Raw genomic sequence first — 19,043 nt, 5'->3', positions numbered from 1 at the left:
ATCTTGATGCTGTAATCTCTTGTTACTAGAAGTGATAGGTGTATAAACTAGGGGTGAAGTTTGCCTCAACCTCTTTTATCAAAAAACTGAAACTTAAATTGGCGATAGAAAGAATAATGATTCTCTAAAAATCAGTCAGCAGTTTTTATTAACCAAGTTACAGACATCTAATATGGGCCATATTTTGCTGAAATACTAGATTTTTTTTTCTGACAGTTATTTGTGGTCAATTTTATGTGACTGATGATAACGAAGTGTCAGTACTCTGTCATCCCCTCCCTCTGGCATTTTTTTGGTGTGTGTGCTATGTGTGTGGGTGTATGCAGTGTGCGTACATGGCTGTGCACGTGGAGGCCAGAGATTGGTGTCACTCACCACATTACTTTTTGAGAGAGCATCTTCACTGAACTCAGAGCTCACTGATGGGCTAGACTGGCTGCCATTGAGCTCCCAGGATCCTCCTTTACCTCCCAGTGTTGGAATTATACTGCATAAGTGGGCAAGCACTCTAACCACTGGGCCATCTCTCCAGCTTTCAATCCTTACATTAACTCACCTTTTGGCTTATAATCTTCTAGTTCAGACACAGTCCTCCTTTTATATTTTTAGAATGCTGCATTTTTGGAATCCATTTTAAGCAAAACTGTTGGGCATTCTATCCTAAGTCCCATGTGCTTATTCATTGAATGTCTGTGTAGTTGGTTTTGAATGTGGTTGTGTATTCCACATCTGTGCAACGTTATCATCACGTTGCTGCTTTGTAACGCTCTTAAGAGAACACCCTGTGCCTTTAATAACTGAGTCTGTTTTAAGTTCATTTGTTTTTGGTTTTTGGAAGAGGATCTGTCCTTGGGCTCATAGCAAACCTCCTGCCTCAGTCTCTCCCATGTAGATATTACAGACATATGTCACGATGTCTGGCTGGCTATTGATGTGACTCTCAGGACATTTGGGACTTTGATTCTAGATAAAGATCCACATTGGAGATTTCCTGTAATTCAACAGATGCTGTAAGAACTATCTAAAAGATGACTCCTCATTTGGGGGGCACGATTTTTGAGAAAAAAAAATCTTTTAGTTTTTCTGAATTTGATACTTCTGCATGTAAATTTTAAATGATTTAGTTCAATTTGGGAAAAATATTCGGTAATGAGAACATTCTATTTATGGTGTTCAGATTGTGTGTGTCTGTTGTCTGTCTGTCTGTGTGTATTTGTGTAGGCCAGAAGAGGGTGTTGTGTTACCTGGAACTGGAGTTTTAAGTGGTTGTAAGCTACTTGATGTGGGTTCTGGGAACTGAACTCTGGTACTATACAAGAGCAGCAAGTGCTTTTAACCTCTGAGCCATCTCTACCCACTGCTTAAAATATTTATGTCCTGTCATTGGGTGGCATTACTGTGTGGACTGTTTAGTTGGGAATAATTTATTACCATCCTTTATAGTGGTCCTGGCCATTGCTCTTAGGGGTTATTTCTGGAGTCCACACTCAATTTCCCCCTCTTGCCCATAGAACATCTTACTTTGAGAGATGTCGGTCTCTTCAATTTCCATCTTAGTTTAGAATTATAGATATTTAAATGTAAAACTGAAATGTTAGTGCTGACATTATTAGGAAGGATGGCTAATGAAGAACTGTGAAAGCCTTGGATTTGTATATCATAAGTAGATAGAACTGAATGGTTATACTGAATTTCCATAAAGTGCCTGCTCTCCACCCTTTCTAAATAATTGGTATCAAAAGTGGATCACTGGATGAAGGGTGGTTCTTCATCCCCCCTCTCATGTGTGAAGCATTTGGGGCCTCCATGTGAGTAGGATGTAGTCTCCTTGACTGTTCCTTCCCACGGCTCAACATTCAAGGCTGTGCTGATCAGAGCCCCCTTAGGGCCTGTCCTTCAGTTTGTACCTCACTTGTCTATTAGGGTGCAGATTGTGATTAGGTGGTAATGTAGATCCAGGCCTGCTTCCTTGGTCATTGTGAGCCCACTGAGTCTGAGAGTTCCTCGGCTCTGGTCACTCTTTACCTCTGCTGCTCAGTCCACACTCTGTATAGTGCAGAATTCCTGCTTCAAAGCTGCACTGCCCCTTCCTGCCACAGGTGCCCAGGTTCATGGAGAGAGACTCTGAGGATACAGGAAGTGATCCTAAGGCTTGCAGCTGTTAGGTAGGCGATGAAACATTTGATACATGGGCACTTACATGAGGCACCTCATAACCGGTTTCCTAGTCATCCGGAATGCCCTGCTAGTCAGTCACTCAGCCGTTTAAACCAGACGACTTAGTTCTGCTGTTGGTGTAAAAACTCCACTGCCCATTTCCCTGGAAGTCTAGGAGTTGATAGAACTGATCTGTGCACATAGTTTACTTTTGGCAGTGAAGAAGAGTAGGGTTTCAGATCATCCCTCGGGATATTTTCAAGTTTGTCTGCGTAAGAGCGGTCTGCTGGGTCTGCATGGTCTCCTATGCTTTCGTAGGTGCTCACTTTGAGATGGGTCTTCCCTAGACATGCAATGCTCTCCATCCCTTGTTTCCAACTGTCTTCTAAGGAGCCCTGGGTAGTTTCCCCAATGGCTTTTGCATCGTGGGTTTCATCGTTTATTTTCCTCTGTTGCCTTTAAGTTAGCAAGCGGTGCTAGTGCTCAGTCTCCAGTAGTCCGAGAGTCTTACCTTAATGGTAGAAAACGAACACACTTTCGGGCTGGAGAGATGGCGTGGCAGGGGAAGAGCTTGCTGCCAGCCCTGCCAGCCTGAGTTTGGAGAGCTGACTCCCTAAGGTCGGTTGTCCTCTGACCACACACACATGCACACACACACACACACACACAGACACAGACACGTGCACACACACACACACACATACACACGCGCCTGCACACATGCACAAGTGTAACAGTACTGCTACTAAAGAATAAGGCAGTGATGATAATGCATAAACAGCTTTTCCCCCATGAAGATTAAAAAAATGACACCATTAACAGTCATACCCAAAATAAATCGTCAAGAAATAAAGGAGTTTACAAAAATATGGAATTATCAGTGACAGTCAAAGTTGTTAAATATAAAAACAACCAAGATTTTAAAAGCTGAATTTTAACAACTTAGCTTTTTGCGTTGTGGTTTCTACACTGTACATTTGCATTTAGAGAAGCCAGCCAGCAGGTGGCGGTATGATGTGTAAAATAAAAGGGTTTCTGATGGGTAGTGAGGTCCTTTTCATAGGAAAGGATGCTATTTACAGATTAGGGCATGCCAAGTATTCTATAGTTCATCATAATGTTTAAAAACATCTTGTTGTTGAATATACAACCATTATTTGGTAGGGATTTCTATTCAATTATATATTTAGTTAACACTTTTTTTTTTGAAGTAGAGGTTTTGCTGACTCCAAGGAACCTGAGGGATTTGGAGAGGGACTCTCATAACTTCAGTGTATCTTCTGTCACAGGAGCAGCTGGGCACAAAGCTGGGAGAGTAGGCCAGGCTGGGAGTTACTGATGTAAGCATTCTCAGAGGCGGGGAGGTAGGAATAGCAATCAATTATCTGTTACAACATCACCCCAGCCAGGGATGGGGAGCTAGGAATAGCAATCAATTACCTGTTACAACACCATCCCAGCCAGAGATGGGGAGCTAGGAATAGCAATCAATTACCTGTTACAACACCATCCCAGCCAGGGATGGGGAGCTAGGAATAGCAATCAATTACCTGTTACAACACCATCCCAGCCAAGCAAGAATGTGGCTGATCCTTGAGGCGGTGTTAAGATGCCTTGGTTACTGAGTTAAATGTTACTAAGAATACAAGAAATATTGATTGACAAGTTTATATATATTTAGAAGGAGGAATAATAAGGTACAGCATCTCATTGATTCCCATTAATACTATTTTATGGCATTAACCTGTCATTAAGTGTGTCTCTGTATTCCTCCCCTAGGGTTCTCTAAATGCCATGTGGTATGCAGAGGTTGGTTGCTTTTGAGTTCTTAAACACTATAATAATGCGTAGACTACCTGTGTAATTTCATTTGCAATAAAAAAGTATATGTCAATATTTTTCTTAGTTGCCACAAATGTCTCCTTGCCTGCTAGTCTGAAGTAAATTAACTGCATTGTGCTTTAGCCCAGTTGTCTTAATTTCTGCTTACATGCATAGTGTATGTGGCTCTTATTTTTGCCTTCCTTTCTCATTGGACTTTGACTGTATTTGTGCATTGACTTTAATATGTCCTTGTTGATATCTGTAAAGGAGCCTTGACAGTAACAGGTGGCATCTGTGCTCTTTGGTGTAGGTTAAGGAGCTCCGAGAAAAGGCCGAGTCTTACAGGAAGCGAGTTCAGGGAACACATTTTTCTCGGGACCATCTGAACCAGATTCTGTCCGATAGCAACTGCTGTTGGGATGTCTCCTCCACCACGAGCTCAGAAGGGACCGTTAGTAGCAACATCCGAGCACTGGATCTTGCCGGGTGAGGCGCTCTTTGTGGATGGTGAGAAGAGTGTGTTGTAGCTTATGCTCATTGTAGAATGACAAAGGGAAAATGACCTGACTACCCACAATCTGCCTATTACTCAAATGGTTTTCTTATTATTTAAAGCTTATTCTCTGTGACACATACAGCTATATTATACTTGATCTTTGTTTCTGTGTGGATAATACATTGTTATGGAAGGCTAAATTTTGCAATATTTTGTTAACAACCACAGAACTAGAATGAATAAAGATTAGACGTAGAAAGGACTTTAAGAAGTTAAAAAAGCAACCATAAAAACTCATGTGAGTATAAGCTAGTGGTATATACCCATTATCATTCACAAATACAAGCTAGTGGTATATATCCATTATCATCCATGAGTATAAGCTAGTGGTATATGTCCATTATCATCCATGAATACAAGCTATAGTGGTATATATCCATTATCATCCATGAATACAAGCTAGTGTTATATATCCATTATCACTCATGAATACATTTTTGTGGCTAATGTGGAACCTGGTTTCTAGCTGTAGAGAATTCTCTGCTGTTTTGAACTTTAAAGTGAACATAGTTTAACTGTTTGTAAGAGAAATTACACATTGATTGGTAGCAAATAAAATAATTTTAAGCTAGAGCATACTTAATGTAGTCACATATACCAAATTCATCTATAAATTCTATAGATGACCTTGCCATAGAAGTTCAGAAAATACTGTCTTTAGTAATGTTTTGGAAAGATGAATCTAAAATCTAAAAATTTGAATCTTCATACTTGTATCCTTGAGTGTGTGCGTGGATATGAATTTAGTTACAACCGATTAGCTGAGTTGGGGTATTAGTCTTTTTCATTTGAGGGTAAATAGTGGCTTTTGCCACCAGAAGTAGAAGCATATATGTGTGAAAGGAGGTAAATATATTAATTTTTGAAATACTTTAGTGGAGACTCAGACGAAACTTTCACTTACTGTATTCTACAATAACTTCAATACCTAGACAAGGCCATCAGTGTGGAAAACAAGAGAAGGAACATGATGAACTCACTAAGCCAGTATAAACTAAAACACTCAAAGGCAGACTTACAATAAAACTTTCTTTGTTATGCAGTGATCAGGGATGTGTTTCATTCTTTTATGTTGCATTTGTTTTTTTTTTTGTTTTTTTTTTTTCTGTTATGCAGTGATCCTGCAAGTCACAAGACTCCCCAGAAACATCCTCCTCCCAAGCTAGAAGCAAAGAAAGCTGCCCTGGAAGAGCAGCCCCCGAAAAATACCACCGAGAAACTGGCCCTGCCAGAGGCGGCCACCATGCCTGTCAGGAGGAAGCTAGCCTGGGATGCGGAGAGCACCAGTGAGGACCTGCAGGAGCAGCCCACAGGAGACGGGGAGGAGGAAAGTGGGAAGGACAAGCCGACCTCTGTGGGAGAGCTAGAGAAACTGGACACACAGGACAAGTCCAAGGCAGACAGAGGGAGAGAAGGGTGAGGCTCACACTTCTCAGTTTCTAGAACATTCTAGTCTATGACTAACATGCATTTGCTTCGTCGCCAGGTCTAGGGGTTTACACCTGCAGCTTTGTGACTGATAAAGAACAGGTTGGCTTTAACCTGGTGAAGTAGGCACAGTTTCGTGGTGTGTGCTGTAAGTTGAGTCACCACTGATGCTGATGGGGCGCTGAAACACTGTGCTCCTGGAGGGGGAAATAGATTGTTCTCATTTACAGCCTGGTGGCGAGGACTCCCAGATTCGCTATGTGCCTGGAAGAATGACTCCATGGCACAAACCAGTATTCGTTAATATCTGATGGTTCTGTCCAGACGTGAAGGCCACTGTTTTGTAGTAGAGTGGCTTCTGAAAATAGCTGATAACTGGTTGTATGTGTAGACAGCTTTGGGGGAGCTCTTCGCTGCTGCTGCTGGTACATCTTGGCTGTAGTTAACCCTTTATTCATTCATGGGTGTTGTAGCTAATGTGGAACTCGGTGCCGACCGAATGGAAGTCTTCTCAGCTATGGATTGCTGATTTATAGTGATCTTGCCTCCTTCCTAGTATTCAGTTCTCTTAACTGCATACAGATTAAGAACTTTTAAAAGGGTTGTTTTTAAGGCAGGGATTTCCCTGAATACTCGAGGCTGCTTTAGAACTCATGACTCTCCCGTACACTTCTCCCATGCCCTAAACACTGGGATCTTAGGCAGGTGTCACCACAGGCTTCCTGCAATATGAACCTTATTTTTTTTCCCCAGAAACAAAGGAGACTTCTCTTGGGCAGTTTATGCTTTATTATTGTGCTACATAATTGTGATGACATAGTTTTGATCACATTTTCCTGATAGACTGTTTTCATTTTTTAGGTCGGAGCCGTCTTCTGTTTCCTCAGGAAATGGGGGAAGGCTTCCTACTCCGAAGCTGAGACAACTCGGCATCCAGCGGACTCACCATGATCTCACGACTCCCGCTGTGGGTAAGGGTCAGACCCTGCAACCCACAGTCTGCCTGTGTAGAAGGTTGGTGTGATTGACACGTAGTTTCTGTGGGATTTTCCAGGTGGGGCGGTCTTAGTGTCGCCATCGAAAGTGAAGCCTTCAGCCCCAGAGCAGAGGAAGAGAGCATCCTCCCAGGATGGCTTAGACACTCTGAAGAAAGACCTTACTAAGGTAGACATTTGTGTTGCAGGGGAAGACCTCTCTTCTTGGGTTCGCAGTCTCATGTAGTAAATGACATGTAGGCTTGAGACTTCAGAAAGTCCCGCCCACTGTATATAGAAATATTTCTAGTAACCTTTTGGTAACACCAGGCAAAGGCACTGGGATTTACTGACTTATTTATTTGGTCGTGATGTTGTATTGCTGCTGATAAGCTTCCACGTATTCATTGTAATGACTCATCGGGAAGGAAAGAAGAAAAACACAGTCTGTTGTCTGTGTTCCAACCATGTTTCAGGCACTGTTTATCATTGGAGATAAAAACTAGACAGAAGTCCGGGGGGTCACTAGGCTTACCGTCCAGTGGAGGGCGGGGCCGAAGTCACGATAGCGAAGGTAAAAGACAGATAGGCGTCAGTGCTCTGGGAAAACTGAGGTAGGGGGATGAGTAGGAAGTGGTCCAGGAGGTCCTCACCAGCAAGGTGGTGTGGAAGCAGAGTCTGAAGAAGGTGGAGGACTGGTCTGGGCCTATCTGCGAAGACGTCAAAGAGAAGAGAAGTGAAGAGACTCTGAGGCGAGAGGCCATCGAATTCATTAATTCGTGTGCTCTTGTGACTGAACAGAGAATAGCCTGGGTGATGGGTTTTGAGACAGAATGCCGTGCCAAGTTGTGTGAGGCTTTGTGGGTCATAGAAGAGGCACACACGTTGTTTTCAGTGAGCTGTGAGGTAGGAAGTGTTGGAAGGACAGAGGAGCAACACCATCCGACGTGGACTGTCCCAGAGTCACTCTCGCCATGGCATTGAGAATGGACACTGGGGACTGGACACGTGTGTGAAAGCAGTCAGTCACTAGGTCCAGGAAGACATCCTGGTGACTTGGATTGTGGTGGGAGGCAGCAAGGCCATCCGAAGAAGTCCAGCTCTGGATGCGCACTGAAGATGTGTGTGCAAGAGTTGCTGCGAGTTGATATATGGTGTGGGAGGAAGAGAAGAATCAAGGATGACAGAAATTTTTGGCCTGGGCAAAAGGAATGGAGTTGCTTTTTAACTGAGATAGGAAAGATGGATAGGAAAAGGTTTGTCAGAAGATAGCAAGAGTTCTCTTAGATTTGAGATGATTATGAGCTGTATGAACAGACATGCGGATGGGAGCTGACTATGCATTTGAAAAGCTGGACTGAGGAGAGATACTAGATGCTCTGTATAATATATGTATATGTATGTATATATATGTATGTATATGTATGTATCAGTGTAGCTCAGGGTAGTGTATTTGTCTAGCATGCATGAGATCCTGGTTCAATCCCCGGTACTGCTAATAAATGAATGAATGTTATTCTGGCCTGGAGAGATGGCTCAGTGACCAAGCATGTTTGATGCACATCCAGAGGACCTGAATTTGGTTCCTAGCACCCACATCAAGTGGCTAATAACAGCATGTATGTCTGTCTGTACACTACGCACATGCCTAGTGCCCCTAGAGTCCGAAAGAAGGCCTTAGGTCTCCCCGTTACTGGAGTTACAGATGGCTGGGCACCTCCCTGTGGGTGCTGGGAATAGAGCCAGGGTCCTCTGGAAGAGCAGCTGAGCCATCTCTCCAGCCCCTGTTTCTGTAGGCACACACTGACCATCCTGCCTCAGCCTCCTGAGTGAGTTGTGGGGATTGTAGGTGAGCATCACACTTGCCTCAGCTCTTACAGATGATGTGAAGAACCCAGCGTGGACCAGCCTGGTTTATCTTGTAGATGCATCTTACCCATATGTGCATGTGCCGGATGCTGTGGCCCTGACAGTAGACCTGGTAGAAGCTACAGCCTTGGGAGGAATACATGTTAATCAGCCAGACAAAGTAAAACGCAAAATTGAGAACTAATGAGGTTTCAAAGATGAATTACTCAGTGCTTTCCTATGAGGAATTAACCTAGGTGTGACAGTTGAGTCTGTCTTGAGGCTGGGGATATAGCCCAGTGGTCGGGCTCTTGCTTAGCAGAGGAAACTTCTTTGAAGTCAAGGATGTCCTTAGAAGTCATAATTCACCTGTGATGAAAGGCATCGGATGCTCTAACCTGGTAAAAGGATGGAAGAGAGGAACATGGCTCACGGCTTGTACAAAACTCCCAGGCAGAAAGAACAATTTTCTGTTCTGCATGGGAAACACCCCGCCAGGTTCTCTGCCAGAGCACCTCTCTGCTGAAGCATTAGCCACTCCACGCACCCATCCCTTGGAGTCACCTGAAGTTTAATTCACAGCCCTTCCTTCTTCCTACCAGCACAGGGCATGGCAAGAGTCACGGTGTAGCACCAAGCTAGCAATGATAGTAACTGAGACTTTCCCATGTGGATGTAACAGTCTTATTAAATAAGAAACACAGAGCCAAATGCAGAGTTAAAAGCCCAAGAGGTCAGAGCAGTAGCGAAGAGCTGAGACTAAAACCAACTGCCTTCTTACCCTTCGCCTCTGCTGCCGTCCTTCCCCCAGAAAGAGACCTACTTCCTGTGTAGGTCTTTTTATTGACTTTCTGTTCTGCCTTCTCATTGGTTGTAAACCCAACCACATGGCCTCCTCGTCATTGCCCGTCTATACAGACCTCCAGGTCTTCTATGGTTGGTATTAAGATTAAAGGCGTGTGTCTCCATGCTGGCTGTGTCCTTGAACACACAGAGATCTGCCTGTCATGTGATCGGGATTAAGGGTGTGTGCCACCACTGCCAGACTTCTGCTATGGCTTGCTATTAGCTCTGACCCCCAGGCAACTTTATTTATTAACATACAAATAAAATCACATTTCAGCACAAATAAAATATCACCATATACCCATTATCTCAGAAGCATGGGAACCCACTGAACAGTATGGTAGGCACGCTGCCACTAAGGGACATACTTTGACTTAAGTAGTTTCAGTGTGATTTCTGTGTCTACTGAAGGAAGAGCAGACCGAAAGGGACAGCGTCCCAGTTCAGAAAGGGGACATTGGCACCATGGACCAATGGGGAGCATAGGTAGAAGTGGCCGACACCAGAGGACTGTGTAAGGGAAGCGTGTCCTCCCCTGGTGCTGGGTCGGATAATGGGGAGGGGATTGTGAGTGGCTGTGGTTTTCTGTCTTTGCAGCAGGATTGAGGGTATATATTGAGTAAGAACTCATAGGCTTATTTTGGAGAGGAACATGAGGATTTTTATTTTTGTCTGCTTCCTTCATATTTAATGTGGCTCCTACTGTGTGCCAGGTGCTATCCTAACATCTGGGGACACAACTCCCTGACTTTGTGGAACTTTCCTTTTTACTGGGAGAAATAGACAAAGGATTCTTTTTAAAAAGTAATTTCAGGTAGGAGGAAGGACTGTGAATTAAACTTCAGGTGACTCCGAGGGATGGGTGAGGCCTTGTGGTTGGGGCCGTGCTGTGGGATGTTCTGTATGTCCTGTGGGAGCCCTTCTTGGGTTCTTTGTGGCGTTACCCAGCAGGTCCGTATAGAGGATGATTAGGACCATGGGCCTGAGTGCAGGTGTTTGAGATGGTCTGCACTTGGCTGTGCTGGGGGATGGTCTGTATGTCAAGTTGCTCTGATTGGTTAATAAATAAAACCTGATCAGCCGTGGCTAGGCAAGATAAAAGGACAGAAAGGCATAAGGAGACGCTGCAGCCGCCGCAATGACCAGAGAGGCTGCAGCCGCCGCCATGACCAGAGACACTGCAGCCGCTGCCATGACCAGCAGCATGTGAAGACGCCAGTAAGCCACCAGCCACATGGCAAGGTATAGATGTATGGAAATGGATCAATTTAAGATAAAAGCACAGTTAGCAAGATAAGGACAGTTGGCAAGAGGCCTGCCACGGCCATACAGTTTGCAAGCAATATAAGTGTCTGTGTTTATTTGGTTGGGTCTGAGCGGCTGTGGGACTGGCGGGTGACAGAGATTTGTCCTGACTGTGGGCAAGGCGGAAAAAAAAAAGCTACAGGGCCAAGTGGATGGGTGTGTGGAGTGGCTAACGCTTCAGCTGAGACCTGACTAAGGAGGGAGGTGCTCTGGCAGAGAACCTGGCAGGGCGTTCCCCAAGCAGAACAGAAAGTGCCACATTGTTCTTTCCCGGGGCTGAGCTGTTCATTTTATCTCATTTTTATTCATGGTATTAATTATATATATAATAACGTGTTCTATTATGATATTTCACACACATGCTGTGCATTTTTATCATGGTTGCTTCTCATTACCTTCTCTTATTCTTTTCTTTCTTTCTTTCTCTATTTTTTAGATAGCATTTCTCTGTGTAGTCTTGGTGCCTGTCCTGGAACTCACTCTGTAGCCCAGGCTGGCCTCGAACTCACAGAGATCCACCTGCCTCTGCCTCCCAAGTGCTGGGATCAAAGGCATGCGCCACCACGGCCTGGCCTCATTACCTTCTCTTGTTCACCTCACCACCCATTCTCATAATCCCCTTCCTCCCATCTAGTCCTTCTAGTCTCTCCTTCTCTTTCTTTCCTTCCCTCTTCTCTTCCTCCCACCTCTATTTTTTTGTTTTTGCTTTTGGTGTGACCCCCACTGTGTTAGGTTTTTTTTTGTTGTTGATGTTATTATTTTTTATTTTTTAACAGAGTCCCAAGTGAGTAGTTATTTACAGGAGCATGGGCTGCCCACCAGTAGTCACACTGCTGAAAAAAATGTCTCTCCCTTCCTAGAGACCATAGCTGCTTAATCATACTCAAGAAGGGGGGACCCCACCCCCACAGAAACCACCATGGACCTGTGAGTCCCCAAGGAAGAGTGCCGAGTTTGGAAGAGAGAGGGGAAGTGGGAGGTGGATCTAGAGGGAAGACAGGGTAGGAAATGAGGTTGGAAAGGAGGGGACGGGGAGGGGCTTGGATGTTGGTCCTCCAGGCATTGGGGAGCCCCTGGAGATCTGAAGTGGGGAACAAGTAGGGGTTTGACTCGGGGTCCGTCAAGTCACTGCAGTGGGGAACTGTTATCTGCAGGGACAGTGTGGGCAGTGAGCCAGCAGAGCGGCCCGAGGCTCAAAACCATGTCAGTCCGGTTCACTAAGCCCGGGGATCCGTTCAATTAAAATAGTGTGTAGGTTCCATTCAGCTCTTTTTAGCAGCAGCAAAAGCAAGGTGAGCAGGGCTGCCGGGCTGCACAGGAAGAAAAGACTGTCCCTTTCGTGTGACTTGTCACTTTCTAAGTGGACAGGAGACAGGGGAGGCGGATGGGAGGTTATCTTCTTTTACTGGAGTTGAAGTGCTCGAAAATGATACCCCAGGTTGGAAATGTGGAAATGTCACATCCGTGGGCTCAGATGAGGGGGTGAGGGGAGTTCACGGCATGACTGAGACTGTTGCGCCTGTGTTTGCCGTCTGTGGGACTCTTAGGATTAAGCTACATTGTCACTGTGGAAATGGAAAATACTGACGAGTAAGCAAAGGATGGCTTTCTGCCCGCTCTCTCTGGTGATGGCCAGTGTTAAGTTTGGAGGTGCTTAGTTATAGTGTCTAAATAATTGGTGTCCTACAGGCAAGGTTTCAGAATCTATTTTTTTTTATATGCTAGTTTTGTTTCAGATTGTATACATCGTTTACTGATTAATATATTTTCTTACTTAGCTCTGCTGCGAATATATATTTGCATTCTTAGGCATCATTTATTTTAGTGGCAACATGGATGCTATTTGTAATTAAAAAATTTTAAACCAGATGCTAATGTTCAAATAGAATTTTCAGATTTGTAGCATTTTATTTTTTATTTAAAAAGTAATATAAAGAAATCCATCTGTCAACTACATTTTGGTTTATATCGCTGTTAACCTCTCATGTCATTATTTCTCAAGTATTAGTACAGCATTAAAGCAGACACAGTTGTAGAGTTCTTGCTGGGCTCTCACAGAGTGAGCTCCAGGAAGTCTGTAGAAGGGTCCCGTGTTTCTACATCCGGGTCACCTCTGTAATATTATATTCAATTTAATTTTCACAATTTGGTAAGTGAACAGTTAGTACTTCACTGCTTTTATTTTGTGATTAAAAATTTCTAGCGAGGTAGACCGTTCACTATACTTACATCTATCTGAATTTTTGACATATGCCTTGTTCTGCTTTGTAATAAAAGTTACCTCTTCCTGCTACGAAGGAGACACTTCCGTAGCTTGATAGCAATTCATTGTGGATCCTGTCTTCCCACGTTCATCCTTTCAATGCATTTGTAACGCACATTGTGTTGTCCTATTAGCAGCTGTTTCTCATGTTGGTTGGTCACGCACACAGCCTTCTCTCCATGGACACGCCGCCACTTCCCCCATGTCTTCTGTGACTTGTGACTCTCCGGCATTTGAATGTTGGTTCCCACGTGTGTGCATCCCTCCCCCCCTTTTCTGTCATCTAGAAAGGAACCCACCGTACGGTGTCTCTCCTGACCTCTCCTGCTGCTGGCATCAAAACAGTTGACCCCCTGCCTTTGCGGGAGGATTGTGAAGTCCATGTTCCCAGATTGGCTGAGGCTGCTCTCCCAGGTTCGAAAGTTCTAGAACACCAGACACACACCCCTGGACAGCCTTCTGCTTCGTGTGCCCTGCCTTACTGGCATCCCTCCAGCAGGATCCAAGGCTGTCTGCGAGACCCTGAATTCCAGCACAAAGGTGAGTATTTTTGGTTTAATTTCTTGTCTTTTTAAAACAAAAGTGTTATACTGACAGATAAGTACAATAAAAAGCACCACATGCTGACAAAATTCCATTGTTTAGGTGCTTTTCCTTTCTTCTTCTTCTTTTAATAATTTATGCTGGCTCCCCTTCTCCCTCCATCTCTTCCTCAGACCCTCTCTCCCTCCCTCTTTCCCCTCCTTTCTCCTTCTTTATTTTTTAATTGCTCTCACGGGGTGGCCCAGGGTCTCACGGGCTAGCCCAGGCTAATGGATTTTTGTGAATGGGTAAATCTCTTTGTGGATACTGGATTTTGCTGCTTCACATTTTATAAAAGGAAAGGTGTCTCTCACATTCTTACCAAGGCATGTAGAGAGACCACCTAGCTGCCGGTAGCTCCTCCTCTTCAGGCAGGACAACAGAAACTGTCTCTAGACATTGTCTAGTGGTGCTCCGATGTGGAGTCCCAGATCTGGTTTTCCTTGGGTTTTGGTAGACATTACCCAGTTTGTGTCCTTCCTCCATCACTGTTGGGAATTCCCAGCAGTTTTCACTCCGGAGCTTGTGTGTGTGGTGTTTTCTTTCTGGTGGCTTTGGGATTGTCTGTTCATGCCCGATGCTACCGATATTTTACAACCATGCATCTTGAAGTGGGTGGCTCCCCATTCATTTTCCCAGTACCCCGTCGACCTTTCTGAAAAGGCAATTTCTTCCTGTCCTCTGCTGCCCTGCTGCTCCTGTTCGGTAGCTGTAGGGCGCATGGCCACCGTAGCACTGATAAACCGCCAGAGACAAGTCTTTAGTCCACTCCTGGGAGACGCAGTAATTCAGCAGTGTAAGTGTAAAGAAGTATGTGACCTAACTGTTGCATAAAACGGTCTCCAGAGTCCTCTGCTTCGTCCCAACCCCCATGTCACTCACCCGGGGACAGACAGACAAGCGGACAGATACCTGGTGACTCACTGCCTCTTAGCTTCTCTGCTCTGCCCACTTGAGACTTCTGCTCTCGTGGTGAATCACATTACTTAGCTCCTCCGGTTCTTCCCATTCTCCTAACTTGGTTGCTGTTTCCTTATCTTTTCGTTTTCTTTTTTCTGTGGCTTCGGCTCTCTCTCCAAATGTGTACAGTGAGTTTGCCATCTCTCTGTGGAGGCCCACTATGTTTCTGTGAAGTTATGTCAATATTGTCATTGAGAAGAATTGTAGGGGCTTTATTCATAGTTTATGTACTTGCCAACCGCATTAAAATTACCCAGTGGCCCTTTGATGTCGTAGTTTCTATCAATATACACAATTAATTGACAAGTATGGCTCTAGAACAGTGGTTCTCAATCTGTGGGTCACGACCCCTTCGGAGTCAAATGACCTTTTCACAGGGGTCACATATTAGCTACCCTGCATAGTAGATATTTACATTACAATTCATAACAGCAAAATTATAGTTATGACGTAGGAATGAAATGGTCTTATGGTTGGGGGTCAGCACAGTGTGAGGAACTGTGTTAAAGGGCCGCAGTGTTAAGAAGGTTGTGAACCCCTGTTGCAGCAGGTGGGAAGTGCATGAAGGAGGGGCTAGCATCCAGGGAGGTCTCCTGATACATCATCTCCTGGCAGGAAGGCGAGAGAAGGAAGGGCAGACTGTCCCTGATACTGCCTTAGGGCACACCTTCTAAAGGGCCTGCCGCCTAAAGCCGTCCCAACAGCAATTCAGTTTCAGCATGAATTTTGGAGGGGACAAAAGTTCAAACAGTTCCATTAATATATGATGTCTGGGAGCTAAAGGATAATGTCTTCTGCCTTTTTTTTCTTTAAGTGGGAAAACCAAGGATGAGCAATTTGCAGTTACCTCCACGTGAAGCCTTTAACGATGAAGGTATTTTAGTAGTTGCTTAAGATCAACCTCAGCTCTTTTGTAAGGTGGTTTGTAGTATGATGACCTTACATTTGACTAGCACTTCAAAGACCTCGGAGTTCCTCTATAGCTATTTCTACACTAGGTCTTTGAGACCTTATGCTAGGGATGGAATTGTCCCCGTCTTACACAGGAGTCCCAGGGACTGTGTGCTGAGGAGTTTTTCCCCACAACCATGTGCCTCACCTCAGCAGGGGCCATGGCTCTGTTTGCGTCCATCTTTCTGTCTCAGAAATTTGGCCTGATGTTAATCCATATTTTTCTCAAATGCCTATGTATTCTTATCGCTTTTCATTTCTATAAATGTATGTAATTAATGAAAATGGATGCTTTTCCTCCTGTATAGTCTTCATCCTGTTAAATTTTTCGATTCTAATAAAAGCAGGAGGAATTTTGAAAACTTGAGGTGAACATTCAAAATGACCATTGTGCCATTCTGAGAGGCATGGCTGTAACCTGTAAAGTGCCAATAAGTTTCTGAATGTATTAACTTTGAGTTGGGAAATAAATTTGAACTTAATGCTCTTTACATTGGCAGCTAAGTATAGTAGAAGAACTCTGTTAGTAAGTCTGCAGCTCTTTATTCAGTGAATGCATGTTGTGTTTTAAATGCAAATCTGGCTACCTTGAATCTAGTTTTGCCTTTTGTCTTGTTGATAGCAGTGTTTGTTAATGTGATTGATTTGCTCAATCAGAATGTGGGATTCAGTACCTAGAAAGAGTAGCTTATTTATTGTCAAACAGTTTTTTTTTTTTTTAACATTTAGTGAGACTTTGAAAAAGTGTTATAATACCATGTTAAAATACAGCATTTTAAAAAGACTTATTTGTGTTATTCTTGATAATGTGTGTGAGCATGTGCACATGTATACTGGTACCCTTGAGGCCAGAGGCATGGCAATCCCCTGGAGTTAGAGCTGCAGGTGATTGTCAGCTGCCCGATGTGGGTGCTAGGAATTGAACTCAGGCCCTCTGGAAGAGCAATATGTGCTCTTAGCTTCTGAGCTGGCTCCCCAGCCCCGCATTTTATTTTCTTAGTTGAAAACTTTTTTGCTCCAAATAGTTGTTCTTTTAAACTAGGATAAGACATCTCAAGATGAGTTGTTTCCTGATAATACTGAAATCATAAGCTACGCTTAACTGCTGACCTTGTGGGATTTCAACGATGTAAGAAGGGTTCTGGTCACACTGGCATGTTTGACCTCTGATAAACTTAGAAAACTGCCATGAGCTATGAGGAGTTAAACTCTGCATTTACCAGCTCCCTTGTTTCCTGATCGATCCAGTATTGCTATCAATAGGATGATGGTTTTGATTTTCTGTTCCTAGTACATTAAGCATACTGTTGTTCTGTGGAGATTTCCACCGGGAATGTAATCCTGGGATTCTCTCGTTACAGATGCAGACAGACTGTCTGAGATCTCTGCCCGCTCTGCGGCTTCCAGTCTCCGGGCTTTTCAGACTCTAGCGCGAGCTCAGAAAAGAAAGGAGAATTTCTGGGGCAAAACATAAACCTGCTCCTCTTATCTAGAGAAACACTGGCATCCTCTTTCCTTATTGCTTACCATGTTAAGATTTTCGGAGTGTTTGATTTCCTCTTGACACTTTCAACTTAAACTATTTGATTTTTCAGTAGCTCATCCTACCCAGAAAATTTTAATGCAAGTGTATCTAAATTTAACTCTTTGTGAATCCCTTGTTACTTATCTGACTATGAAGACATAGATTATGTAGTTCTTCACACGTTCTGCCTTTTGTATCAGGTGTCGGGGGTGGCTGGTAGAAGTGTGAATGTCATCTGTCCAGAGGATATGCTAAAGGGATAACATGATGTCAAAATTAAGATCTCCCAAATTATATTCCCTCCCAGATTGTTCTAGGCATTTCCATAGCCGTAGAGATCATCAAAGGAATCTGCCATTCCTTGACTTTTGCTTCAGTGTTTTATTAGCACCCCCTGTACAGAGTTGCAGTGTTGAGGGAATTATACTTTGAAAATCCGGCTGTATATATTTTTCTTATTTATGTAACAAAATTTGCTTGAGAGAATATGTATATTTTTGATCTTTTTATGTATTCTATTTGTACAATAACTGGCATACATTTGAATAATGTCTAGATTTTAAGAAATTATTTGTGTAATGGAGAATTAAAACTTTGTAGACATTTGAAAATGAAAATTAAGTGTGCTTGGCTCCTCCAAAAGGTTATCATGTGGAATAAATGCCTTCTTGAAACAGTCTCCTAGAACTGGTTAATCAAAAATTATGCTATGTGTGCAAACTGTCAAATTTGGTGAAACTGAGTCTACAGTATTTTTTTTTTAAATACAAATGCAGGGTTTTAAAAGCAGATTCATTAAAAAATTTCACAGCAACTTTGTGAGTCTGGTTTTCCCTTCTAGGACATATTTAACAGTTGTTTACAAATCAGGATAACTTTACGTTACTAATAAGAATGGGTTTTATAAACATGTTGTACAAATCTCTATAATAGTACATGTAAACTATTTGTTATGGTTTGGGTTTTTTGTTTTCTTGTTCTATCGGGAAGATCTCTCTAGTTTCTAAGGCTGGCCTCAAACCTACGATCCTCCTATATAAGCTTCCTGAGTGCTGAGGTTACAGGCATGTGCCATCTTGCGGTGACATCCCCTGAATGTCATGTGTTGGAAGTTTGGAGCCCATTTGATGGCACTGTTGGGAGATGATGGCGACTCCAGCAGGTGGGGCCTAGTTGGAGGAATTAGCTCACTGGGAGTGTGCCTGTGAAGGGTATATTTTGTCCCCAGGAGTCAACCTTTGCCAACCTAGGCAGGTCTGCCTGGGAGACCTGGGATTTCTTAAAGAATGAGACTGACTATGGTCTCCTGCTGCAGACAACTTCAGTTTTGGTGCACCTGTATACATGGATGTAACAGAGAAAGCAATGATCCAAGGAGGGTTGTTGGAGTTCAGAAAAACATGTAAACAAACGCCAGTCAGCACATACTAAGTATTAATGGAGCAACCCTTTCCAAGAGCAGAGCAACTTAAACACAATTGCCTGGCACATCCTACAGGTCATCTCTGGGAAAGCGTGAGAGCAAGGCAGAAGCCATATCCAGATCCAGGGCACACTGAGGACAGCACTCAGCATATTCCTGTACCAGCCCCGGTTCTATGGCCATGTTCCGACATCCGACAAGAATAGACAAGTCTTATAAATTGAATGTAAATGTTTAACACAGGAGGCATGGAATCACGTCCAAGAACAAACTTGGGAACAAAATGCACTTGAGGTAAAAGTTCCTCTGCCTTTTTTCCTGGAGTCACTCATAGTTCAACCCTAGGGCATTGTTCACCACGTGTCATTCTTCTGACCATGTTCTGACACCCAGGCCCTGGC

General features: G+C 43.7%; 1 protein-coding gene across 4 annotated transcripts in view; it reads left to right on the top strand.

Annotated features, from left to right (window-relative positions):
* Positions 1-17,898, top strand: part of Mdm1 (Mdm1 nuclear protein) — a 29,792-nt gene extending 11,894 nt beyond the window's left edge. For 2 of the 4 annotated variants that reach the window (XM_042263211.2, XM_006973358.4), the window contains exons 8-15: positions 3,937-3,966; positions 4,292-4,467; positions 5,654-5,953; positions 6,827-6,936; positions 7,020-7,129; positions 13,489-13,741; positions 15,558-15,617; positions 17,056-17,898. In XM_042263211.2, the coding sequence (XP_042119145.2) occupies positions 3,937-3,966; positions 4,292-4,467; positions 5,654-5,953; positions 6,827-6,936; positions 7,020-7,129; positions 13,489-13,741; positions 15,558-15,617; positions 17,056-17,168 (1,152 nt within the window). In that variant the 3' untranslated portion in view covers positions 17,169-17,898. The remainder of the gene's footprint in view (positions 1-3,936; positions 3,967-4,291; positions 4,468-5,653; positions 5,954-6,826; positions 6,937-7,019; positions 7,130-13,488; positions 13,742-15,557; positions 15,618-17,055) is intronic. The other 2 variants (XM_076554192.1, XM_006973359.4) reach the window with 1 other exon arrangement.
* Positions 17,899-19,043: the final 1,145 nt, after the last annotated feature.

The sequence above is a fragment of the Peromyscus maniculatus genome, chromosome 18, assembly GCF_049852395.1.
Source record: "Peromyscus maniculatus bairdii isolate BWxNUB_F1_BW_parent chromosome 18, HU_Pman_BW_mat_3.1, whole genome shotgun sequence".
NCBI lineage: Eukaryota > Metazoa > Chordata > Mammalia > Rodentia > Cricetidae > Peromyscus > Peromyscus maniculatus.
This window is presented reverse-complemented; position numbering and strand designations above follow the sequence as displayed.